The sequence below is a fragment of the Thunnus maccoyii genome, chromosome 15 (assembly GCF_910596095.1).
Source record: "Thunnus maccoyii chromosome 15, fThuMac1.1, whole genome shotgun sequence".
Lineage (NCBI taxonomy): Eukaryota > Metazoa > Chordata > Actinopteri > Scombriformes > Scombridae > Thunnus > Thunnus maccoyii.
Window position 1 is genome coordinate 19893852 of NC_056547.1, and position 27547 is coordinate 19921398.

At 41.2% G+C, this 27547-nt stretch overlaps 1 protein-coding gene across 11 annotated transcripts in view; it reads left to right on the top strand.

The window, feature by feature from the left end:
• LOC121912832 (cytoplasmic dynein 1 intermediate chain 1) overlaps nt 1–27547 on the top strand; it is a 56561-nt gene that overhangs the window by 23403 nt on the left and 5611 nt on the right. For 10 of the 11 annotated variants that reach the window (XM_042435295.1, XM_042435297.1, XM_042435298.1 and 7 more), the window contains 8 exons: nt 1871–2042; nt 5329–5428; nt 5573–5698; nt 19476–19622; nt 21023–21136; nt 21336–21469; nt 22436–22580; nt 27176–27316. In XM_042435295.1, the coding sequence (XP_042291229.1) occupies nt 1871–2042; nt 5329–5428; nt 5573–5698; nt 19476–19622; nt 21023–21136; nt 21336–21469; nt 22436–22580; nt 27176–27316 (1079 nt within the window). The other variant, XM_042435306.1, reaches the window with a different exon arrangement.

The following is a 27547-nucleotide window of genomic DNA, read 5'->3' on the forward strand; positions in this document are numbered from 1 at the left end:
GAGAAATGCAGTGTGTGTGCATGTGTGTGTACTGGGTTCATGTAGTAAATAACAGAGAAAAGGCACAGGCCCTGTGCGGGTTAAAACACAACACATGATGAACCAACAGATGAGAGATAGATATATTCATATTCACACACACGCACACTCACACACATAACAGTGACCGTACTGTGTGTGACTCAAACACACACATAGACAGATGTACGCACGCATACACACGCACTCATAAACACACAGTCATCCGTCTCCTCTCCATCCTGGCCTATTAGAAGGTCTGGCCTTTGATCTCTGCCACTCAATTCACTGGGTCTTTTCTGACAACTGGTAAGAAATACAAAGGGATGGAGGGGGGATCAAAGTCAAGAGCCAGGGTAAAGGTCGATATATGTGTGTCTGTGCATGCTTGTTCGTGTGTGTGTGTGTGTGTAAAATCGCATGTGTGCTTGGGGACAGTGACTTCAAAAACTGGACGCCTTGCTGTGCAGCCATTACGTTCAAAGGGAGGCGGGTTCGCTCAGAGGGCTTTGTTTTCCTCTTGTTTATGAAGTTCTTACTGTAGTGTTTTATTAGAAAACATGCATTAGGAACTGTTTGTAGTTTATTATGTCCTGGATGTGATTCTGGTTTTGATAGAGATGAAGTGAATGTTAATATGACATCGGAAGCACATGATGTACTCTCACAGGTTTTATAGTTGTAGACATGACAGTACCACATGTGTGTCTGTGAATTTTTATACACATACATATATCTGTTTTATAGAGTAGAATGTCATAATGTCAATTGGAATTAATAGACATTTCTTAGTTTTTTGCTCCTAAACAGTAGTAAAGAGAAAACTTTTTTTTAAAAAGATATTTCAGACCTAAAATATACTTGTATTTTGCTTTTCAGAGTCAAATACTGTTTACATACTGTATATAGGCATATTTCCTAGATTATAAATACCATGCTTAATTGTCACAAATACCCAAAAAGCAAAGATATCTTGTATCTTCATTAAATAAGAAATTGAATACATTTTTATGTAATGTTTTAACAAGCTAAAATGGCATTTTTATCTATGATCTGTGGCCACATCATGGATGTGACAGTGGAGCATATAGGTTTTTCCAGGATAGAGATGCTTGGCAAAAAAAAAAAACAAAGCTTAAATATAATACATATTTAAAATTTACAAGAAAAGGGAAAATCAGCAGCTCCCTAGAATGAACAGAATTTACAGAATATTAACTGTGGTATTATTGATTATAAGAAACTTTTTCTAGAAATTAAGTACTAAAATAACCAGAAATATGGGGAACGGGAGAGGTGGGGGTGCAGACGAGTGAAAAGGACTGACTGGGTGGATGTACATGACGGATGGACGTCACTCGGGTGAGACACAGACTGACTGAATAATGATATGACAAATTAGTGTAAAATATTGCTGCAGTGAGGGAAAGATGGTAGAGAGAGATAGGAATATTGAGATATTGAGAAGAACAAACTATATTGTAGCCAATAAAAATACGTTGCCAAAAAAAAAGGAAGTGATCAATTAATGAATCAACAGAAAATTAGCTGGCAGCCATTTCAATAATTAGTTAGTTAGTTAGTTAGTTAGTTCCAGCTTCTCAACTGTGAGGATTTGTTGCTTTTCTTTGTCTTATGTGATACTGAATTTAATATCTTTGGGTTTTGGACAGTTCAGACAAAACTAAACATTTTAATACGTCACACTGGGCTTTAGGAAAGTGTGGTGGGCATTTTTACTAACATTTTATAGACCAAAATACTGAATAATGATAGTAATCTTAAGTTGTTGCCTTAAATCGAAGTGTCCCGTCGGTACACTGTGTCTCTGTGTCTATGTTCCTTCCGACAGGCTCATTCCCGGTGCTGCGGGAGCTGACGGAAGAGGAGAGGCAGCAGATTCTTCACTCTTCTGAGTTTCAGAGTTTCTTCGACTGCAGCATCCGAGTGATGGAGAGAGCTCTGGCTGAAGATGGTGACATCTTCTTTGACTACAGTGGGCGAGACCTGGAGGACAAAGAGGGGTGAGCAGGGAAGAGGCGAGAGGGTGATAGGAGGAGGAAGGAAAGAGTCTATGTTTGGATGTGAGAGCACATGCGAGTGTTTACTTGCATGCCTCAAACTAAAAAATGTGTTAAGACTGACTCATGCCCACTGTGTCACTCCAGGGGCCTGGAAGCGCCTTTGTTCTTCAAAATACATTTCTTCCTGCTGATGTCACACTCTCAGAGGGTTAAAAACTCCTATGAACTGACAACCCTAATGCCTGAGAGAGCATTGTCTTGTCATCTGAAGGGTTGCCTCCAAATGGAGGTTATCAAAGTGTTGGTTGAAGTTATAAGAGTCCTAAGTGCAAAGCTGTTTTAGTATACTGCTCTGCTATTATAGAAGAATGCCGCTTTTACCAACTCACTCAACTTTGACCACTGCAGCCACAGAGAAGCATCAAGCCTGTGGTCAAATATAGATTATGTCTAAAACAGGCCATGTCCCAGTGCTTTACTTCAGTCCTCTTCTTTTTTCCATAGACATACTTTTTTTGTAAAAATGTAGTAACATCTTTCACTACCTAGTTTCATTCAGTTCATTTTCACATAGTATTACACACAAAGTGGATTATCATTCACATATATTGGTGAATTTGATGTGATTAACGCTTAATTATCAATCTTGGACCCAGATCTACAAATTAAAATGTGGTAACTTTGCCCTTACTGAGTTGACTAGGAGGGTTCAGACAAACAAAAACTGTGCTGGTAGTCGATTTTAGACTCCTTTTAGGGACGTTCAAGAACACCCAAATTTCATGTCAGCACCCCTAAAATAATAATGATTAATAATTATCATTATCATAATTTTCTGACAACATCTGTAGCCCTCTAAGGTTAGAGTTTGTGGACTTGTCTGGGGGCTTAAATGTGTGTAAATTGAACATCAGCACCTCCCTAGTTTTAAACTGAGTGAGTGTGAGATGTAGCTATGTAGTGAATTTAGGATTTCATGGTGCAGAAAAAAACAAGTTGAAATGTTAGCAATAAAATTGCTGAATGTTCTGACAGGGAACGTTGGGTCAAATTGGTCGTTATTACTGTGCAGTTGATTCGATGTATTTGGCCATCACCAAAAAAGCAAAGTAATTTTAACGCAAGACTTAGAGGTGAAGAGGTTACCAGACACTGACATTGTTTCAGAACGAGCCATGATGTTAACTGCTGGTAGATTCACACGTTAACTTTATTAACAAGCTCACGAACTAGCTAGCCCAGATATTATAAGCTAATGTTAGCTCTCTGGTTTACAGCACAAAGAGGGAGAGAGGAGGATAGAGAAGAAGTGAGAGCAGGATGGAGTTGGCAGACAGAGAGAGAGCAAGAACCAGGTGAGAAAGTGGACAGGTGGTTAATACCACATAGTTATAATGCCAAAGCAGCCAGGTGAAAAGGCGGACAGATAATACCGTTACCGTTGTAAACCAAGTGATGGCTTTGTGGCTCAACATTAAAGTAAGTTTTTTCAGATTTGTTGGTGTCTTTGTCAAATTGACAACTCTTGACTACAGTAACACACACACACAGCTGTGTGCACATTGGCAAATCAGTTCAAGTTGCATGAACTTCACTTATAGGTAGCATTTTCCAAGTCTCAGCGCAGACTCTTCATAACATTCTAAACATGGCTTGAACTGTTTCACTGCTACTCCAAGATTGAAGTGGCAGACTATAAACCTGTTCTTCACTTTTGGGATTGGGGTACATTGGTGATGCCCTGTGCTGAGTCTGCACAATAAAGTGAGGGTTTGTATGAAGTCAAAAACTTTAATGTAATTTTTTCAGACCGCGGTACCTTGGGCCATTTGCCACTCGGATCTTTGATGAGTTTTCCCCCCATTTTTAAAAAAAAAAGTTATGGTTTCTTTCTTGCCATCTTGCTATATAGGCTATACAGCATTCAGAAAATGTGACTCATGCACTCTTTCACTTATTGCAACCACTGAACTTTTTCAAATTTGCTTTTGGTCTCAGACTTTTATCGCTCAGGTGCACAGATTGGAGGGACGTCTGTATTGTATGATGCCTCTCATTGCTCGATGATATGGTGGACTGTCACCATGTGGTTCAGAGACTGAAACAATGTTTTGTACATTTCTCCTCATTCTCCTCATATCTGCTTTGCTATAACTTGATCTTTTACTTACTTTGGAAAGTTCTGGTCATTATGAGTCTTTGCCTCAGGTTTCATTAAGTGACTGAGGATCCTCTCTAAAACAGGTGTGTGATTGTTCATTCTGAATCATTATTATTATACACTACAATAGACCACCCAACTAATTAGGTTGCTTCTAAAGGTGACATTATGTACCTAATTGAACTGAGGATTGACAAAGTGAAAGGGGTTTAATATTTTTCATTTTCTTAAAAAAATATTTTGTGGTGTTACTTACTAGTAATTCATTAAAAGTATTATTGTTGGAAATTAAAATATTATATATAGAAATATATTATTGTATTAATTGTTATCCAGTGAAATGAGTGCTTTTGCAAGGCACTGTATATATGTCAGATTCTCATTAGGGGCTGAGCCCCCCTAAAGGTCTGATCCTAGAATTACCCCTGGCTGGTGCGAGTTTCTGACGTGGCCGGATCTAGTTTGACCACAGGGCATTACTGACTCACTAGGTTGAAATGCCAGTCAGATAGCTGTGACCAACTTCCTCCAAAACTAATTCAACATGTTGAATTAGCTAAATGGCTACTGATAACACTGCCGGACAAACTCCATGCATGACCTAATGACTGTTTACTTGGTGTGTCAAGGCCCTTATAGAGGCCTTTTGTAGATATAAAATAATCTTAATTATTATATCTTAATCTTAATATCTTAATCGTTTAGCTCCATTAGTAAATTTGATATAATCCTCTTATTTGTTAGAAAGACATTAGCTTACCCACCCTAAACCAGATTTGTTTTTCAGTGTTATATATATGTTTTGAAGAAGGTATTCCTCTGGTCTTTATATAATACTTCCCTCATAACCTCATTGTCTTTATATATTTTCTCTAAATTAGTATTTCTGATACTGTAAATATCATAGTGTGATATGTAACTCCACTTCCTTCAAGTGTAGTGTCCAGACTGAAGGTAGCAGTGATCAGAAATGACCCCTACAGATCAAAGCCAGTTTTTTTTCGTAGCAGGTACCAATTTACATAATAGACAAGTAACTGTTGTGCGACCGGAACAGAACTCACTTGTTTTCAGGTTTTGATCACATATTAATCTTTGTCTGTTATCTCTCCTGTCTGCGTCCAGAGACCTGGCAGGCGGCTCCAGTCTGTCCTTCAGTAGGCTCTTCTATGACGAACATTGGTCGAAACATCGTGTTATCACCTGTCTTGACTGGTCCCCTCAGGTGAGCCTCGTGTCTTGTCACTGAATTAAAACTATGGCAGGAAGCGTCTCTATTATATGAGTCATATTCATTATGTATCATTATGCGCTCATTAACATCCCTTTCTCCTCCTCCTCCTCCTCTTTTCCTGCCTCTCTCTTGTAGTATCCTGAGTTGCTTGTTGCTTCCTACAACAACAACGAAGATGCTCCCCATGAACCGGATGGCGTCGCCCTAGTGTGGAACATCAAGTTTAAGAAGGCCACACCAGAGTACATTTTTCACTGTCAGGTACTGAGTCCAATATTCTAACCAAACTTCACTCATAAATCTCAAAATCATGGTCCATGATGGCAGTATGGAAGAAGTTTGGTTTATGTCTGGCTTAATGAACTGAAGATCAACTACCACATAACTACATGCTGAAAAAAAGAACCAAACATGAATCTCCCTTGTATGCTTCTCAGAAGTCCTTTACTTTAGCTTTTTTTTCTCTCTTTTACACTGTAATGACAAAACCTTCATGACTGAAAAATTAAGAATGAGGCAAAGGGAAATGAAGGGCAGCTCCATAAGCATTCATTTGACCCTCTAGATTGGATTATAGCTGACACTACCACTGGAGACCATTTTTAATAGAAGAAACTGAGGTTATGCTGGGAAAGAAACTCATTGACGGGTGTGATGCTAATAGCAAATGACATTGAGAAAACGGTAGAAGGCGAGAGAGAGAGGAGGGATTGGGTGTGGGGGGCTTCACATCTCCCAGGAGACAGGCCAGGCCATATAGAGACGTCTTGGTAGTAAAATGATGTGGCCTACCACTTCCTAATCCAACGCCGCCACATGTGTGTGTTGGCCCACCCACATTGATGCTGTGTCTAACGTCAGCAGTGTTGTGTTTCCCAATAATTGCCATCAACCTCATACACATCACTGCAAATACAGAAATACACCTGTAATAGTATTGAAGTCACTGCTTAGAAATGAACGCAGACACATTCAAGCTTCATTCAAACAAGGAAAATGCATTTTTTGTCTTTTTTAAACACATATTCCTGCAGACCGCACGCTGGGTGCAAATATTTCTGTATGAAGCTTGCCATATAAGTCTAGTTCCACTCACCATTCTTTCACCACACCATAATTTATGCTGCTGCTGAAATCCATGTGGTCTTATGGATAGATTACAGCTATGCATCTTGTAGTTATAGGATTCAGTAGTTTTTCCATGCGGTTCTCTAATGAAATATGTACAGTACATCTGACTTTATTAACAGTGTGTCTTCCTTGCATGCTGAACTGTGAATTGTCGGTGTTTTACTAGGATATTTGTGTAAGGGTTAGACTCAGGGTTAGGCTCAGTGTGTCAAACAGGGGCAATCAACTGCAAATTTGTACAACAAAGGAGAACTGTATGAAAATATGATCACAGGAACTCATTGGAAACTGTCTGCACTGAAAAGTTGAGCAATTTCAGTCTTTAACATAAAGAGGCATTGTAACTGTAGTTTGCTTTTGATTCTCCAACACATACAAACCACTTATACAAACACAGCCGACTCACTCACATACGAAAAATTGTTTTAAGTGAGTGTTTACTGGAAAGATGTGCGCTAGATGAAGTGATATCAGATGGAGTAAAGACAGAAGAAAGTCAGAGAGAACAGAAACTCCCAAGTGCCTCATTTTCCTACCACCCCATGTTAGTCAGTAAGTTGGTGTGGCCTGGGGCTGTGCCACGCTCTTTCATGAGGGGGAGAAAAAAAAAGTGAATGACCGAAAAACAGAGAACACAGAGAGACAGAAAAGAAATATCGAGTAGGGACTCAGGAATGAAGTGCTGATATAAAGAGTAGAGGATAAAATGGGAGATAACAGAGAAAAAAAGAGGAGGTTTCCAAGTCATTTGGCATCATCTCTCACTCCTCCTGTCGCTGTTGGATTTTGATGAAAGGTACACAGGAGTGGTTAGAGGAGGAGAGAAGTGCTCTCTTTCTCTCGGCAGGGCCTTTTGCAAAAACAGAGTCGTGGCTCTCTAGTTAGCCGCGGATCAGATGGCTCTTAATGTGCGAGCATGTTCTGCCATTTAACCCCCCGAAACCACAGGGCCCTGGTGCCTCTTGCCCTCTCTTTCTCTACTTTCTCCCCTGTTTCTGTTCACCTTCAACCTTCCCCCTCTCAAGCAGAGAAAGCCGCTCATGTGCTTTCCCCTTGCATCTCCAATCAAACGCACCCATTGTTTATTGTACACATAAAGTACACGTATATGTGGGTTTGCTCGGTAGGCCCCAGGAGACGGTTTAGCAGCGTTTGAGCCATTTGTGTTTTTCCAGACTTGCCTACAGAAGCAGCTTTCATCTGGTGGATGGATAGGTAGATGACTATAAAACTGAATGTGTGTATGTGGTGAGTATTAAGGGGGATGCAGATACAAAAGAATGACAGTGCTGGGTTGGTATTGGAGGGTTGGGGTTTGTGGTTGAGGTCTGGTTCAGCGGGGGCTTTATTGTATGAGGCTATGGCTTACAGAAGGTTTCATGTTTCAGATGGGGTTTTGGTGAGGTCAGGCTTCTATATTTCTTGTCGGGCTGTGCAGTTTAGTGAATGGGTAAAAATATGCAAAAACTGTCCTTTTTAATAACATGTAGCCTAATAATCAGTATTAAAATGTATTTTGATAAAACAAGGGAATTTTTTTCTGTTAGTTTGAGATAATATCAGTTGTTTTCAGCTTAGTTTTTTGTCTCAAGACTTTTTAGTTGCAGTATTTTGAAACAAAATAGAATACTGACTGATTACTCTACTGTTATAAGTATCTTGTTTGTTTGCATTAGACAGTTTTTTACTTTGCAGTGATATTATCGGGTTTCTGTCCTAGAAGTGCTGGTTTTGTGTAATCTAAGTCATATAAAAGCTGGTGTTTTCTGGGAGGAGTCTCAATGTATCTGACTTTAAGTGGTGCAATATTAGGATCGTGCACAAACATTTTTGGCAATGTGCAACAGTGTTGTAATATTACACTATACTGCAGTACTTCCTGACATAGGTCCTGGAACAAATGTTGTTCCCATGTGGACTAAACAGATGTGACAGAAAGATATGCATTCACTCTTCCATTCCTCTGTCCTCTTCCTGCTCTGATTTCACTTTTCCTCCCTTTTCAACTCTCCTTTATTGTTCACAGGAACACTGTAGTCCTGAGGCTTGCACATGTTACTAAAATGTAATTAGTTTAAGGTGCAATGACATTGAGCTTCACTGGATGTCAGCAAACAACTATTTGCAATGTAAGGATATAGTGGAGTAATGGCGACCTGAGCAGTGAATGAAGTCATACTTCATGTGTGTGTTGTTATCTGAGCTTCTCTGTTCTTTGTTGCATGTTAGTGCACATGAGTCCCTCCGTGTCCTCAGTGTCCTCCACGTCCGTTTCCAAGATGGCTGCCACGTCACAAACGTTCTCAAATTACAGCTAGACAATATACTAAAATATGTTTCTGAAAACATTTGAGGTGAGACATAGGCAATGCAGTAACAGAATCTTGATCCATATTTGATCAGCACTGACTAGTTTGACAGTTTGATCGGAGTTTCGTGAGTTGTTGGCTTTGTTTTTTTCGTTTTTCCAACTTTACCGAGTAAACGACACGTTTGCTTTGGTCTGAGTTGTTGGTGCTATAGTGCAGTATCTAGTGGCTGAATGTCCTGTATTGCAACTTTAATGAAATTTTTGTCTCTGAATAAAAAGTAAAGTACAAAAAGCATAGTTATCATGGAAGTCCAATGTCCAATGAGAAATATAGCGTATTCCAGAGTGATGTGTCAGCTGTAGAGTCACTTCTGCTCCTCTCACACTTTATCACGAGTGGGGAAAAAAATTTGTCTCATGTGAGCACAACAGTCCATCCACACTCTCCGCCTCTCTATTCTCACTCAACCTGCGTTCAGCGTCCACAGAAGCAGCCGTCTGTCAGCTGCAGCGCCTGGGGAGCTAAGAGGATAGCAGCCGGCTAAACTGCCTTCACCAGGCTGACTGACAGCAAAACTTACTGAACCAAAATAGTTTGCATGTCGGCTCCACGGGAAGAAATTGATGGTGTTTGTATTTATTGATTCATTAATACGGTTAATGAGTTCAAAACACATGTACAGTGGCATATTTGTGTGATTTAAATAGCTGCCTGCTCAGATTACGCTTCACTAAACGTGACAAAAATAGATTCGGAGAGTAAAAAAGCACTGGGGGTCTCCATGAGACAGTCTCGGATTCAGCGTGGATTGATACATTTAATAAAAAGGACGCGTATCTGTTGCTCTCTCTCCAGTTCGCCAGCCCTCCCCCACCACTCAACGAGTGCTGGAGACAGGAGACTGTCATGTCCTCACCGACAGCTGCTCTGATGACCTCCCCCTGTCCTGTGCAAGAGCATGAACGCGCTCTGCTGATTGGCTGGAATAGTGTTGTGTGGCTCGTTCCAAACCACTTTTTTTGGTTCCCATTTACAGAACCAGTGCTGTGTATGGATACTGGATTGTTTTTCAGCGCACACACAGAACGGACAGCTGGCGGACCAGAGATATTCACTGAATTTGACAAAAAGTGTATTGAACAGTCTTTCTCTAGAATCACTGACTCTACCTTTAACTATAACTATAGTAGGGATATCAAAACTGTCAAAACAAATTTTACCAGTTTTACTTTTATGAAATCACATCTTGACACATTTGGTAAGTTATTTCCCTCTTTAAGTCATTTAATTTCAGTGATTTGAATTTAAAATATCTTTGATTATCATTAAACATGGTATAAAAATGAAATGTATTATTGTTCTCTAACTCAGTGAATAAACAGCATCCAAAATTATTATGATCAGTATAATGTCAAGACCTTTACAAACCTCTTAAGGACTGGTTGCAGTCACATTACCCCGCTGGGGTAGTGGGGCCCATTAATCTGTAATATAGTGAAGGAAGTGTGTGATCCATCAGTGTGTGAGATGGGTTTGTACTTTAAGAAAGGGGGCAGCTGCTGCTATGGATCCTAGTACCACTTGAGCGTGCCTCCCTTCATCGCAGACGTCCCAGCAGTTGGACCCATCATCGCCCCGTCCCAGTTGGGTCCAATCTTGTAACTTCACACCAGCCTCTCAAGTGGGCAAAGTCACACCACATTAAAGGGCCCGTTTGACTTAAAACCTCTGCTGAACCCTCCAAACCACACGCCTCTCTGTAACAACCCCCGCCGCTACTGTCATATCCCATTGAACTCTGTCATATTTTTATTAATATCTTGCTGCCTTGCATTTCTCTCTAGGCCTTTGGCACTTCCCGAAAGGTTGAGTAGGAGAAGCGGGAGTAAGAGGAGAGGAGAGTGAGAAGGGAGGGTGAGGGTAGAGAGAGTTGGAAAGGGAGAACAGTGCAACAGCATTATTCGCAGGCCTTTTGTGAGTTTGAACCCATGTGAAATTACACTTGGAGGATGAAGCTGCATTGTATCCAGAAAGCTTAGCAGAGAAATCCTATAAATGCGTGCTGAGTAGAAGGGTTAAGACTTTGTGACTGTATTTGATTTGTGGCACATTAAACAGATGCAGCTTTCACTGGTAAAGATCATTCAGAGTTAAATTTTGTGGGAAATTAGATTATATTTTTACAGCTTTGACTGTACTAATCAGAGGTTGTTTAAATTAGCATTACATGGAGACATGCTTTTTCTAACTACATTAAACTACTAATGGAGGATCATCAGCCTACAGTAATAAGTTGCTTCATGTGTAAATTGACAGAAAGACAAGAAAAAACATAACTTAAATGTTTTAAATATGTAAATGTTTTTTAAATATGTAAAGTTTCTCTGAGGCAGTCAATCTTACAAGTGTCTGTTGCTCATTTTCTTGTTTTTATTAGTGATATTAAGACTTTTAGGTGTCATCCTCAGAGTCCAGTTATCGAACCCAAGTATCAAAAAGTGTCAAGTTTCAAAAGTTGGCATCGAATGCTTAAATGCTAACTTTTGACTGTATTTTATTAAAACAAAGTTATCATTAAGCAGTTTGGTATATTTTGTTAAATGGCGAAAAAAGGTTAAAATATGTTTATATTCACAAAACTAAGGTATCAACTCAGATACGGTATTTGCACTGATATTGAACATTTTTAAAGGATAACCAGCTCTACTCCAGCTCCAAGTGTTCAATAGGAATTAAGATTTTAGCAGCTGAGATGTTATCTTAAAACATCCAGTTACCACTTAAATATGGCCAATAAATAAGTATCAATTTAAAAGTCAAATTCTATAACTTTGTTTGGAAAACAGACCTGAGAACATCAGTTTCATATCAAATCGAGTATGGCTGAGCTGAGCAGGCATCGTACTTGCAACACAGATCCTACTCTCAAGCAACAAGCCCGCAAAAGTGAAAATATGAGTCAGGCAAACAAACAAAGATATGGAAAATAAAGGGAAAGGAGCTCTGGTAGGGAGAGAGAAAGACTTGTTTGTGTTCCAGGGAGCCTTCTCCTCGTGCTTTCGCTCAAGTCAAGCCCTCATTCTTTGCTTGGTGAAATGGAGAGTCGGCTTGGTATTTCTCTCTCCTTGCCAGAAACCACAGAGTGACAAAATCCGTGGGGTGTCATAAACGAGCGAAGCCAGGGGGAGAAAGGGAGGAGAAAGGTGGTTGGGAAGGAGGAGGGGGGGGGGGGGGGGGGGGGGGGGTGAGAAGTGGGGATGCAAGAGAAGACAGTCGGATCCATCTGGTCCTGATAAGGCAGAGTGGAAAACAGATGAGTGCGGTGAGCGAGGGAGGCTGGGGGGGTAGTGGGATGGAGCGTGGATCTACTTGGGAGGATATACTGTCTGGCAGGCCCTATCAGCCCCCCACCTCCCCTTTTCTTCTCTCCATGGCACTCTTGCTCCATTTCTGCCCTCCCAAGCCGACTTTAGCAACAGTTTGTTGCCCGAGGAAAGAAAGAAAGAGAGGAGGAGGCAACAAAGGAGGGAGTGTTCCCCTCTCCCTAGCTCTCTTTCTCTCTCTGTCATTCCTTCAAACCTCCCTAATCCCTCGCTGGGTGCCATCTTTCATCACGGCCTACCATGTGTGTATTATCCTCTACAGAACACTTCCCATTAATATAATAAGGGCTGCCAGAAGCACTTAGCCTTGTGAGCCTATGTGAGATATTGTAGATGATACTTTGTGTGTGTGTGTGTGTGAGTTTCTCCCTCATGCGTGCGCACACACACACACACACACAGTAGAAGTTGCATGAGGAAAGAAATGAAATCTGCTGTTCTGACTGCGAGAGTGTCTCCCTGTAAAACTTACACAATTTATCCTGGGCCCCATATACCGAAGTGACTCTCGCTGCTGCTTTTTCTTCCGGGAGCTGTCACTCCCCACATCCTCTCTGTCTGTGTTGGCAGGAGATGACTTGGCAGGTGTCTGACCCATGCTGCATGTGAGATGAGAACCATCCACAGAGCCACTCGGCGTTTGGAAATGAAATGTCAGGCTCGGTATCGAGTCAGGCCTGATACAGAGATGCAATCATAGCGGGAGTATTGCCGACATGATAGATTTCTAGGTGTTATTTAGACAGATGTGGCGCTTGTATGACTGGTAAGTCCAGACGTATGAATCTAAAAGGAAGTTGAGCTGGAGGAGAAGGAAGTAGAAAGACTGCATTATATTTAATTTAAAGTATTAGCTCATTTTTCAGTCATGTTTACACACTTTGAAATCTAATAGATGATATCAAGTATCGAGCCATTGATGGAAAAAGCTCATGAATGAATAAAGAAGTCAGCCTAAACATAACACAGCTCCCCATAATTCAGCTCTAAACTACTGTCATTTATTTGCTACATGACATTGACATTGAGAATCCGCTTTAGTGTCAACCAATTCCCCCTGAGCTTAAATCATAAACTTCCTTATAGCGCGGGACAAATTGATCTCATTTCAACGGCTAATGACACACAGTGCATTAAAATAGCATATAACTTCAGAACATATGTACTGATGTGACATTTGATTAGAAGCATTTACGGAGAATGGCTTTTATTTTAAGTCCAAGTTGCTGCTGGCAGACGTGTAGAAGTGCACTACGGGGACAAAGTCGGCTAATTTTCAGTAGCTCTTTCACTAAGCCTGACAGTATGATGGCATAACCTGTGGTTTCTCAAAGAGGGGATTCAGAGTTTAGTCAGGATTTTCCCTCTTAAGATGGGGACACTGATAGGGCTTAAGAGTTAAACTAACATATGGAGCAAATAGAGGGGTCTCTTGATTTGATTTGGCTTTTCTTTGTCATTACTCATGTGGGGTAGAGATGTTTATTTAGGGTGATAACTGCTGGAAGAATAACGAGAGTAGGGATGTTTTCTATTTTTGCCCATATGCTTGTGGATTTGAGTTTGTAATCGTAATTTTTGATGGTGTTAATAGTGGAGTAAGGTCATCTTGGTCTTTGCTGGAAAGATCAAAGAGACGGCTTCTGTTGTGAGTTTAAAGAAAAGAATATTCATATTTTTGAGATAGTATACAGTCAATGTTGTACTCTGGATTGTTCCAATTAGAGATATTTAAAACTCAAATGAGAAATTGGACTTTTATAGGAGTTTAATGCTTACTTTATGGTTATTTTAAACAAATAGATAAGCCTCAACGAAGTCAGTGAGGAAGTCAGTGAGGAAAAAGCCAGGATAGTTTGCCTTTTTAAGAAATACATCTATTTGCTTTCTTGCAGAGTTTAATGAGAAGATTGCAACCACTCTCATATCTGTAGGATCAATGTGAAGCTACAGCCAGCAGCCAATTAGCTTAGTTTAGCATAAAACATGGTAGCCAGGGGACACAGCTAGCCTGGCTTTGATCTAGATATAATATGTGAGTTTAAGAGGTGCTGATAGGTGAATTTTGTTACCTTGGAACAGAGCCAATCTAGCTGTTTCCCCTCTACTTGTTATGGTAAGCTAAGCTGCTAGCTGTAGCCTTGTATTTAACAGATAGATATGAGTGGTATCTGTTATGGGATTTTCCATCTTTAAAGGTTACAAATTGGGTTACATTGGGTCAAGCTTGGCTTAGAGGTCACACCGTAATATTTAATCAGAGATTAAGATATCTTCTCCTTGTGACATCAGCTGTCTGTGATGTTTTGGGGCAGGCAGAAACCTCTCTAATAGAGGGTATATCAGCATTTCCATGGCTACCAAGGTCAGAGGAGGCTTCCCTAAACAACACAGATGGGTGGATGACACAGTCAGACGCTCAAACCAAAACTGCTGAAATTACATGCAACGTGACTTAAACTGTCACAGGTAAAGTGCAGTCCCTTGTTTAGAAACTAGTGAACCAATCAGACAAATTTTTCATATTGTAGGCTGATAAAGACTAGGACTCGGACCGTCAGAGAATAGAACAGAAAGAGACAGCATCGGAGCAAAACACTCTGGTGTTTACTGTTTTTGGTTCTCCACTTGGCCAAGTGCTTTCAATAAACATTTTCAGCATTAAGACATCAAAAGTCTTGTGTATGCCTTTCTCCACTGCTAACCATCACTCAAAATATCCACAACAGTATCAATCTTTTCAGCTAACACTTGGCAAAAAAGCAAGTAAGCATATTTCCCAAAATGCCAAACTATTAAAGACTTGAAAGGGTTGTGTTATGCTTTTTGTGGTTTTGTGTTATTTATACACTGTTTTGATATCTTTGTTAAAGGGGAGCTATTATGCTAATTTCCAGCTCTATATTTTTATTTTTGGACTCCACTAGAGTAGCTTTGCATGATTCGCAGTTCAAAAAACTTATTTATCTTACACTGTCTCTTTAAGGCCCCCCTCCCGATGAGCCCACTGTGTTCTGACTGGTCAGCTTTCTGGAAGCCTACCAAGGGCCAGTCATATCAGAGTCATTTTAAGTTACCGCCAATGCAAACCCAACATTTCCTGCTTTACTGCTTCATATTTAAAGCTTAAATGACTAATAACAGGAGACGTTTATTGTTAAGAATTCACAGGAAATGAAACGTGTTCCTCACCAAATTGGCAAAGCTCTGCTAGCAGCGCTAAAAACCAGTCAAAACAACAACACATTGAGATATTTGGAACTATTTGTTCAGCGGACCAGTTAGAAATAATGCAGGGAGGAATAGTACAAGCAGAAACAGCCACAGAGATGTTGATGTTTGATGAAGAGCTGCAGACGACCAGCACACCTCCAACAGGAAAACAACTTATTTTAGTTTGCCCTGCTGTGTAATGGAAAAACACTCACAGCTTGCCAGCTCAACTCGAGTCATGGCTCAGTGTGACTACCCCCAAAACAATGGAAAAATGCATAATGTTAATGGAGCGGAGCAGTGAACTCATGCGCTGTGTGTGGAGCAGATGACCATATAAAGAAATCTGTCACGAGCTGACGTCGGCTTGAGCTGAAAGTAGAAAAAAAAACATTAGAAACTGAGTATTTCAGAGCAGTCTTAAGCTGGTGCTTTTTGGTCACAGGGATTACTTCTACATTCGTTTACCTCATTATTTGACACTTTTAGCTATGTTTAATATGAACATCAACAGTTTTTTCTACCTTGGTGACAAGCTGACACCAAATTGTCTGCACATGCCCATAAATGTAGCCTGTAGCCTGTGTTGCTAAGGTTGTTAAGGTTTTTCCCTGTGTTGTTTGCATTTTACACTTAACACATATTTCAGATTTCAGATTTCAACTTGAACATGTATGGATGTATTTGAGAAGTTGACATTTCGATTAAACAACAAGAAAAAGAAGTGAAACTCTACTACTATAGTTTGTTGCATGATTTGTTGGGCTCTCAAGAGGGGGGCCTTAAAGAGATGAGCTAAAATGGACTGTTTCAGAAAAAGGCTGAACTAAGGGGCTGCATAAAGGGCCAGTATGAGTCAAATAAGGAGTTTGTTGAACTGTAAATCATGCAAAGATATTCCAGTGGAGCCCCAGATTAAAAATATAGACCTGTAAATGTGCACAATATGTCCCCTTTAAGAATCTAGAATCATTAAGCTATTTGATGTTTTTGATTCCTTCACTCTGGGTACTTTGGTTTATTAGCCCACTGATGGAGTCTGGGGGAACAGACCTCAGACAGCAGCCTGTCAGTCGACCACATAGGGTAAAGGTCATCCCAAAATTCTGGGATATCAAAAGTGTTGAAGTTCAAGGCAGAATCTTCCAAGTGTATTTGAGTTCTGTGTGTGAGTTCATTTGGCTTGAATAGTCTTACTTTTACAAAACCTTTTCATACTTTTTGGACATTTTTAGTTTCTGTACTTATAGGTCAGGATTAAAATTATAATTCAGAATTATGTTAAATTATGTTGCTGGTTGGATTGTTAAGTCTTATGTGCTAATTTGTGCTAATAAACCCAGATTCCTTTTCATCTGACTGTGTAAATAAACGTTTCAGAGAGTGCCTCCTTTGCTGGCTTACGAGCGACTTTATTTTTACCACTGAAGTTCAGTTTATTTTGAGTCCTGACATCTGAAGCGACTCCCGAGCCATTCCTCTGGAAGCCTTGACTCCTCAGAAGCAACAAAAAAGAGAAAGAGTGTGCAGTGTTTTCTTTCCCTCTGGTTTGTTTTCCAGTCTACTTTCAAGATGAACTTGGGTTTGGAGTTGGCTGCTTTGCACATGGTGTGGTGTTAGGGATGGAGAGAGAGAAGGGGAGGGAGGGAGGGAGAGAAATGCAAAAAGAAATGAAAAATAACACAAATATTATACTACTGCAGACTTGTAGGTTGCCTCAGTTCAATAGGATATTTCCAGTGATGCACTGTAAACAAGAAGAAATGTTGTGACTGTGAGTGAACAGTTTTTGTTTGATGATTATGATGCTACCCCAGCACAGTTAGGTTTCAGTTGTCCCAATGATTTGATTTGTACATTCAGTTTATTATAGGTCACAGCTGTTAATTAGTAATACTTCTTCAATCACATGAAATACCTTTGGATTTATAAGAAACTACTGTAAGGAAAAAAAGTAATGAAGGGATGTTCTGTGTGCTGAGATATTCAAAATGTAAATTCAATACAGTAGTGGTTTGACTTTTTAAGTATTAAAGCGATACAATGAAACTTCTGAAATAAAGAATAAAACACTATTCCTCTCAAAAATTAAAAGTTGAACTCATTAGCAGCAAAATACACTCTTTCCTAATTCAGTAAACTCAGGGATTTTGTTGCTACAGCCTCATTGTGTCTGGTAAATTATGAATCAAGCTAACATTTGCAATATCTAGCTGTCAGTTAATTTGCTGAGTTTATGATTTTTCTCTACTTTTATACCATGATTTAGCATCAACCATTATCCCATAACTGCTACAAGTGACCACAGTGGCTGCTGTTTATTAAAAAGTTACATAGTTTCACATTAACCACCACCATGTTTTCAAGCATTGTCACTGTCAGACTGGTGTTGAACATTAAAAACATTAGCTTATTATGGTTGTTAACATTCAAGTTTGGTTTGTTGTCAACCTGTGGTGCTTTTCCTAAACATGAACATGACTACATACCAACCTACTAACATCTTTATATTCCGCTAATTAAAACATAATATCGCCTTTGTTTACAGGGAGTTATGTGCTGACATAGCCAGACTAGCAGTTTCCCTGTGTTTCCAGTGTTTATGTGAAGCTAATTGGTCGTTGACTGTAGCTTAATATTAACAAACAGATATGACAGTGGTCAAAAAAGCAGATACACATATTTCCCAAAATGTCAAACTATTCCTTTAAAGAGAGCATTCCTATGAGAGGATTCATGTAAGCTATAATTGTTTCAGAGAGGGATTGTTTTAGTGGTCATTAAGTTAATCAAATAGGAATGTAATTTCCTGTTTTGAATTTAAATTTTGACTTTGAATTAAATCAATAAAAATCATATTCATTGTTCTCTTACTGTCTATTAAACATCCTACAGATAAACTGTATATTGAAACTGAAGTTTTTACAGTTTGTATTGCATACGATACTGTACATGTACTTTATTCTCATAAATCTTACCATCATTGCCATGCTAGCGCAGTGATTGATTTGAGAGGATTCTGATAAGTAATGACAAGCTCTGCCACCAAACTCCAAAATAGACTCACAACTGTTGTCCCGATAACAAAATGTCTAACAGACAGTTTTTAGAAACACTAAAACTGTCAACAACAGTTCTTCCAACAAAATCTACGACCATATTAGGCAACAGCACATTTGCGAAATGCACCCTGCATGTTTTTATAGTTTTACTGTTTTTAATTGTGATGTGTGTCTGTGAGCTTCTCATTTAATGCTCTCTTGGCCCTGTCTTGCCTGTAAATTATTGGTCCTCTCAGCATGACTATGCTGGTTTACTAGATTGAGGGATGTATTTGTCAATGCGTAACACCACTTGCCCATTTTCTCATAACTCCTCAGCACAGATGCTTCAGTGGCTTTGGGTCAGGGAAGGCTAGCTGCTGCACGCAGAAGCCCATATGGGACGAGCACTGAAGAGGAACCAAAACTCAATAAACACGGCAATGGGGAGGGGAGGGAGTTCAAGGGTGCGCTTGTCATGATGGAGGCTACAGTGAGCGCTCCAGTGGCTGCTGGGGTTTTGATGCTGTAATGTGAAACGGCTGGGGGAAAGAGGACTACAATTCCCCTCTTTGTCTGGTCTCCACCCCAGCATCAACCCTCTCTCCTCTCCTCAGCGGACTCTCACCGTAGCCAAACTCATCATCTCCCCCGCCGTCTATCTCCTCAAGACTGCCACCCATCTCGCAGCCTTGATCACTCTTTCTCACTCGCGCTCCATCTAGCGTTACAACTTTCGGTTCGTATCGTCCTTTGTTTTTGCTCTTTTCTCTCCGTCCGCTGTTTTATCTCCACATTTCATCAGACCAATCTTTCTACTCTCGCCGTCTTCCTCTTTCTGTCAGTTCATGATAATGCATCTTTTTCGGATGCTTTCCCACAAAGTATCCTCACACCAGAATAAAATGCAGTGATCGCTCATCCTCTCCTTTCCCCCTCTCTTTTTCTCTTTCCTCAGTCTCCAGTGGTGTCTGTGGGCTTTGCCAGGTTTCATCCCAACCTGGTGGTGGGGGGAACTTACTCGGGGCAGATCGTCCTGTGGGACAACCGCAGTCACCGTCGGACCCCCGTCCAGAGGACTCCCCTGTCTGCTGCTGCACACACTGTAGGGTTTGCTTCAGTATCAGTATGACATATAACCTATATAGTCTTTCAACAAGCCTACTGTGAGACAAAACTCTGGTTGGTAGAGCTGTAGTACACATTTTATGTATTCAGTGTTGACACAATTGAAGAAACACATTTAGAAAAGATCTGATTTGTGTTAAAAGTTGGTTTTAGAGCTAAAACTGTGAGTCACTTTCACAGAAAAGCACAAATTTGATCATCATTTTTTTGTCAAGGGTATTTATCAAGCACAAAATTCCAAACTTTTATTAGTTCCAGCTTCTTAAATGTGAGGATTTGCTGCTCTCTGACTTTTTCATGATTATAAATGGAATATCTTTTGGTATTTGACAGTTGGTCAAATAAAACAAGAAATCCGAAGATGTGACCCGACACTGTAGCTCTGGAAAAATGTGATGTTGACATTTGACTATTTTCTCACATTTTATAGTCTAAACTATTCATTGTTGTAAGTGATAATGAGGACAATAATCAGTTGTGCACCTATTGTAGTTAAACTGCTATTAGCTAATTAGCTCTAACATGAAAAAGCTCTCTGGCTCCCTTAGTTGCGACAAAAACAAAAAAACATAATATGGTGATTAATTAGCAACAAAGGATATCAAATAAACATCCTGATGAACAGATATTGGATTAAAATGCACCGCACTCTGTTTGATAACTAAGCATTTTATTTTTTACATGATAACGGATGAAACCCTGCAGCTTTGAGACTGATAATTCTCACAATAGACACACACACACACTCACTCACTTACACACACTTGACTGGAGCAATCAAATTCTAGACATAACTGAAAGGGCAGCTCAGTTGAGACGCTCCAGTGAACTGACTGACCCTCAACAAATTACTGACCAATATACACTAGCAATATGTTAAGACCCGGGGCCGTTAATAACCACAGGTAGAGAAGGCATGTAGACACACAGACTGCTACATGCCATCCATGCTGTAGGTTTAAAGTGGCTGTGGACTCCAATAATGAGGCCATCGCTCTTGTCCTCTCCAGTCAGTGAGTCCAGCCAGCTTAGCATGGTGCTGATTGCTGAAAGGATTCTTTGTGCGGCCCAGTACACAAATCAATTACTGCCCAGTAATGACATAATGGTTTCACACACTCCCGCGGATTTGCACTGCGGCACATGTCCCAAACGTAGAGTCATTTGAAAGGTGGCTGCACACCGGCATGTGAGCTGTGTGTGAGCCCGCCGCATCTGTTGGTCCAACAAAGTGTCTAATGATGTCATGTGTGTAAGAGTAGAATCACATGATCAGTGCAGGACCGTATTTAAGATCTCTTGTTATGATTTTGAAAACAAAAAATTTATTCTTTTGTGTGTTTTTTCTCTTGCGCTCGTGTGTGTGTGTGTGTGTAGCACCCTGTGTACTGCGTGAACGTGGTCGGCACCCAGAATGCCAACAACCTGATCACTGTGTCTACAGACGGCAAGATGTGCTCTTGGAGTCTTGACATGCTCTCCCAGCCTCAGGTACACACAACACACACACACACACACACACACACATCACCTGCTGGAACTGTAGCTCAAAAAGTGTCAGTCCAGTCTAGTGAAGAGACTTGAATGACAAAACCTTTAATGAGTTACTACAAGTGACCTCTACTAGAGTTTTAGTGTGGTTGGGTGTGTGTATTTCATATGTGGACACACATTAACACTGTGTGTGTAGGAGACCATGGAACTGGTGTACAATAAATCCAAACCGGTGGCGGTGACAGGCATGGCTTTCCCCACGGGAGACGTTAACAATTATGTGGTGGGGAGTGAGGAGGGCACTGTGTACACCGCATCCAGACATGGCAGGTTGGTGGACACACACACACACACACACTCTTATACACGCATGCATAAAAGACTGCAGAAAAATCATAACATGATTGCATGGTCATAGTGTTGACTGGTGCTTTAAATCTTACTGCAAAACATTGCTCAGCTGTTCTGTTTACATGATGTAGAGGAGAGGTTTTCAAACTGTGTGAGACGTGAGGTCTGAGCTGCAATTTGCATCAAAACTCGTACTTCTTTGAGTTATAACTCACTGAAATCTGAACACAGAGACATGATACACATATTTTTAGATGCAGAGTGACTTCCTGATGATACCATCTTCTCTTTATATATCTGTATGCGAATAAATCTTCCTAAATCCGCTTTAAAGTCATAGAAAAAAGAACTTGCCTGAGATTTGTCATGTTTTTAAGTTTTCTTCAGTGTCAAAGTAATCAGTGATAGTCGGCTCTGTATTCATGGGCACATAGCAAACAGGAACTGATAATAGCTTATTTTGGCATACATTTAACGGTGCCAAGTTGTAACCCACAGCTAACACACCGAATCCATGGTAACGTTGTACATCCTGTTTACATACCCGACGCATTATGGGAGTTGTGTTTCCCAAAAATGAGAACATGATTATCCCCCAAAGTGAAATTAGACAAGGAACAGAGAATACTGTGTTTTTATTTCTAAATTAAATCCATTCAAGTGTGTTTCCTTGTTGCCTTGAGTGAAATTATTGTAACAAGGAAAACTGTTTTGGAGGATTTTGGTGAAATAATCTTTTCCACTTGTTTTGTAAAAATGAAATTGATTATTTTTCCCTCAATTTAAGATGTTAAACATTTACTGTGCTGTCAAAATATTGTTCGCATGAGCATCCCCACTGAGACGCAAACCACTTCGCTACTTTACATTTTAATAACCACTAAAACACTGCAGAACTGAGTATTGTTGTGTTACAGATGTCGTACTTTTGTCGCCCCTCTCCAGTAAGGCAGGTATCTGTGAGATGTTCGAGGGCCACCAGGGGCCGGTGACAGGTATCAGCTGTCACAACGCGGTGGGCACTGTTGACTTTTCCCATCTTTTCATCACATCATCTTTCGACTGGACCGTCAAACTCTGGAGCACTAAGGTACGGTGTTTGTGTGTTTTTTGTGTGTGCGCTAGAGAGGAAGAGAGCGAGAGAGGATGTGTGGGGGGTTGATTGATGACTCAGAGAGGTTGCAGAGAGAAATGAGTGTGAGAGTCTTTCTCTTAGTATTTGTGTGTGTGTGTGTGTGTGTGTGTGGGGTGGGGGGTTGGGTGAGGTCTGTTGCCGGGTAAATGCATATATGTGAGTATGCGATGCAATGTTAAGTTACACATTGTACATGTCTGTAGTGGTATTTGGGAGGAACCTGATGATGTTGGTCTGAATTGAGCCTGTCAGGTACTTCCTTCCAGGCTGTGCATTCCCAACAGTAAGCCCTGCTTAGTAATGAAATGCTGCAGTTTTATAGACGGTAAAGAACTGTGGTGATGCCAGTACTACAGAAGTAGGATGGATGTCTACACAACATCAGAGGAAGGTGTGCCTGTGAGGCTGAACTTAGGGCAACAATCAGTAAGATGCGTTGTAAGGATTTTAAACAATTAGGCTGCCTTATTATGGTATTATTGTAAATTGAAGTATGTCAGTTAAGTCGAGTTAATTAGTTTGCATATCAGCCAGTCCTCAGTTCTTTTAAAACTGTTGCACCTCTTCTGACAAATGACCAGAAATGGTTTGCGTTTTCTTCGGTTTGCATGTGAAAGCCCCTGTATGTGTGTCTTTCTGTCACTCCCCCATCCCTTGAAAACAGAAATGCACTGATGGGACAGCGCTGCCTGCCCGCCCGCCCGCAGGTGCACTCAGTGAATCTACCTCAGACACACTCTAAAGGTGGGCGCTCCTCCTCTCGCCGGCTTTGAGTGACCTCGTCCACTCAGGGTATTTGTTCTCCTTTCAAACCGGCGTGATGAATTCCATTTGGCAGCATTTTCAGTGGCAGTGGAAAAAATAAAAGCAAACGGTCACCGTTACTGTCAAAGTGAGTGTTGGCAGACCAGAAACATTAGCTAACACATTCGAAGGACACGGTGAGACACAGAGGAGTCAGCTCAGGTACATTTTGGATACTGCACAAGAATAAAGACTCTCTGAGGTTGGGGAGGATAAACATCCCACACCTCTAGTGGCAGAAGTCCAGGTGATGCAGACACGGGAAGGAGGGATGGAAAGAAAATAGCTGGAGAGAGTAAAATGGATAGAAGAGTCAGGAGGTGTGAGCGTGGGGAAAAAGACTGAAGAATTTCATGGTTAAATAGTGGAAAGTGATGCTAAAATTGAAGGACAGAGAGATCAACATGACCAGGGCTTCTAACAGCAAACACAGCCAAAAAATCAAAGAGAGCGCTGTTCAGTGTGAGGATAATACATAATGCATATTGCATAATACCTTCAACTTTATGCAAGATCCAGTTACAGTTCTCACTCTGTGACAGGCAGTAAAACACTCTCAATTTTAGCTCATGTTTGCATGCAGACACTCCATAAGTCTTATGCGAAGAGTCCCGTGACACATATTAAAACATTTCTGCGGATTTTCATCAGTGGAGTGTGTTATTTTTCAGGATTTGGGAATTCCCTTTCCTTTGAGGGGCACCGCAGGAATGCGCGTCTGTCTCTTATCCCACATAACCCGTATTTGTGTGTGGGCAGGCGGAATACCTGTGTGTGTGCGTGCGTGCGTGAGCAAACATAGACACACACCACACATGCCTCACGTACACCTTAAGCAAGCTGCCTTTGCTTACCTAAAATCCCCCCGAGGGTTTCGCCTTCAACCCACCAATCACAGCCATCGCAAACTGTTGTAACACACACACACACACACACACATTCGCAGTGAATTCTCTTCACGTTCACACGTTTTCCCCCTCACAGTTCAAAAAGGCCGTCACACAGAAGTCTGCTGATGTTTTTACACTCAGCGGTGCAAATATTGTGGTTAGTGAAATCATTTAGAGTCGGCCAGACTCTGAAGACGTCGCGACAGCTGGGAGTGGGTTTATGATTGTGCATAACTTGAACTGTCTTGCTCTCTTGACCCCAAAACCAACGTCTACTAAGTGATTGGATGGAGCTCAAATCATTCCACTTTTGCTCTCTTAAGAGCTTAATTAAAGGGCCGGATCGCCGTCAGATCAGGTGATTGTTCATGAGTGTCGATAATATTCCAGATGAGTGTCGGCAGATATGTGGAAAAGAGAAAAATGAGATTGTAGTCTTGATCTCCAGTTGAGGGTTTTGCCCTGTGCGCTCTCTTGTGAAACATTTCATATAGTTTCTACTTAGAGGACATCTTCTCAGTCACTCCTGCGTGTTGTTATTAAAGCCTGGTGTGAAGCTAATAAGCCAGCGTAATGTTTGTGATGCAGACACAACCAAGATGGAGCCAGTGAGGGTAGAAGTAGAGAAGTTCCTCATCTATTCATCCGTTTTCTACACATGCAGAGTCACATGAGAGTCAAGGGCATAACTAGACGTGATGTCAATAAATTTGGCATTGCACCGTGATGTTTACGGTTAGCATCCAGTGTATCAGTGATGGTTTTCCAGTTCAAACGTGCTAGAAGCTCCTCCAGCTTCTCAACACAGGAAAGATAATGACAGTTCTATCACCCGCGGCGCCACGAGGATTAAGCTTCATTTTCAGATTAGTATTTAAGGCTTGCTGCTGCAGATTATTTACTGAAATCACCTTCTGTAAGAGCAGTAGATTACGCACAGACTACAGTAAAATAGTAGTTTATATTTTGAACAGTCTGTAGACACAAGGAAGGGCTTTATTCATCTCATCTTGTCTCCTGAGTGATGTGTCGCCTGAATTGTCAGGAGCAAATAAGTGAAAGATTTCATCAATCAGTTTAATAACAAATGTGGAGATATGAAATGCTGTCAAGTCAGAGGCTGAGTAAAGGAGTGAGGTGGACACATGAACTGAAACAAGAAGAGAGAGAGAGAGCGAACATAAACAGGAATCACTCAGCTGATCGAATGCTCAAAATGTGTGAGATGGAGGAAAACGACCTCCGCCGTCACCTCGCCGGCTGGTTCAATCGAGGCTTGAAATTGGCTCGGCTCTGTTTGTTGGTTTTTGTGTAAGTGCGCGCCACCGTCTGTCTGCAGGTATCCCAGCCTTTAAGAACAACTACGGAGAGAGGGATAACGGTGATGAAGAAAAAGAGAAAGGAATGAGAGAGACAGGGAGACAGAGAGAGAGAGAGAGAGAGAGAGAGAGACTGCATTCTTTCATTTGCTCTTCCAGCCAACCTGTCTCCTCTCCTCAACCCCTCCCACTCTACCTGTCAGGAATGCAGTTTGTAAGCCTCTGGAATCCTAACAGCCGGTCTGAGAGATAGGGACGCACGCACACACACACACACACACACAAACATCATTTGTATTAAGCTTTATACACATTATAGCGAGAAAAACAAGGCTCTTGCGCCGTGCAGATTGTTGGGATGACTGGAGAAATATTAAGAAATACTTATTATTAGTTTCTGACTATTTGAGAGTATCAAAGTGAGAGTTGATACCGGTTGACAGCCCTCAACTCAAGCAGTGTGCAGCACAATAATGGAGGAGGTGTGTGCTTTGGTACGTTTCACTCTGATCATAATGTAGACTAAACTGACTACAAGAGAAATTATCCTCACCATGCCTCTCTTGTCATGTGGTCACTAGTTTACAAGAGCAGAGCAGAAAATACAATTATTACAGGTGTATCAGTATCGGCCAATAAGAAACAAGGAATTCTACTATAGAAAATGCTAGTTTCTCCATTATATAGTTTGTCCACCAGAGAGCACTGACAAGTTTTTTTTCCAACTGTAAAATATCCTCACTCAGTATATCATAGTAACAGTTTTTTGAAAAACAAATTTAAGAGATCCTTGTCAAAAACGGTTGTTTTATGTCCTATAAATGGTCTGCGTTCATGTAGCGTGTTTTATCCACAGTTCATTCACACACAGCTGCCAGCATCTGGAATTTGGGGTTCAGTGTCTTGCTTGTGGACACTTCCACATACGGACAGAAGTAGCCAGGGATCAAACCTGCAATCAGTGGACGACCCGCTCTACCTGCCAAGCTACAGTCACCCCCCCCTCATGTGTGTTTTTGTTGATCTGTCATGATCAGATTATTTAAACTTTCAAACATCAATATCGGCCTCCAATATCCAGTTTCTGTCAGACTCCACACCCACATCCTATTTCCAAAGCCTCTTCCTCTCTGTCCACTGTCCACCCCCTCCTTCTCCTCCTCTTTCCCATCTCTTTCCCATCTCTCTCTCTCTCTCTCTCTCTCTCTCTCTCTCTCTTAGACAGCTGTTGTGTTGAGGTTACAGTACACCTTGTGGAGGGGCCCTCCCTTTCATCTCTCCCAGCGGTTTTATGGCGCTGTGTGAATGTGCTAGGCTTTTTAATTAGGCTCTGCACCCAGACAGGCCCCAAGGCTGAGGCAGCGCCACTCTGTCTGAAGCTCACTCACTCCCTCTCTCCATTCCTTCTCTCTCTCTCTCTCTGTCTTTCCTTTCCTTTCTATCTCTAGTGTGTCATCTACTATAATCCCTAACTGTCTTTCTCTCTTTCTCTGCAGTTCTGCTTCACACCATCATAAACCTTTTCTTTGTCTTTCAGCACAACAAGCCTCTGTACTCTTTTGAGGACAATGCTGACTATGTGTATGACGTCATGTGGTCGCCCGTGCACCCTGCGCTCTTTGCCGCCGTGGATGGCATGGGCCGTCTGGACCTGTGGAACCTCAACAACGACACTGAGGTGTGTGTGTGTGTGTGTGTGTGTGCATGCAAAGGTGGGTGAATAAAGGTCATCATGGGTGTGTTTTCTGTGTCTTTTGGTGTCCTCAGGGCCTGTCGCTGGGCCTCTGCCGAACCACACAGCCAAACACTCAAGCCTTTCCCTCCCATAAATCCCACCCCACCCCCCCCCTCACCTCACACGCACACACACACATACACCAACCCTTCCACATCCCTCCCTACACACTCA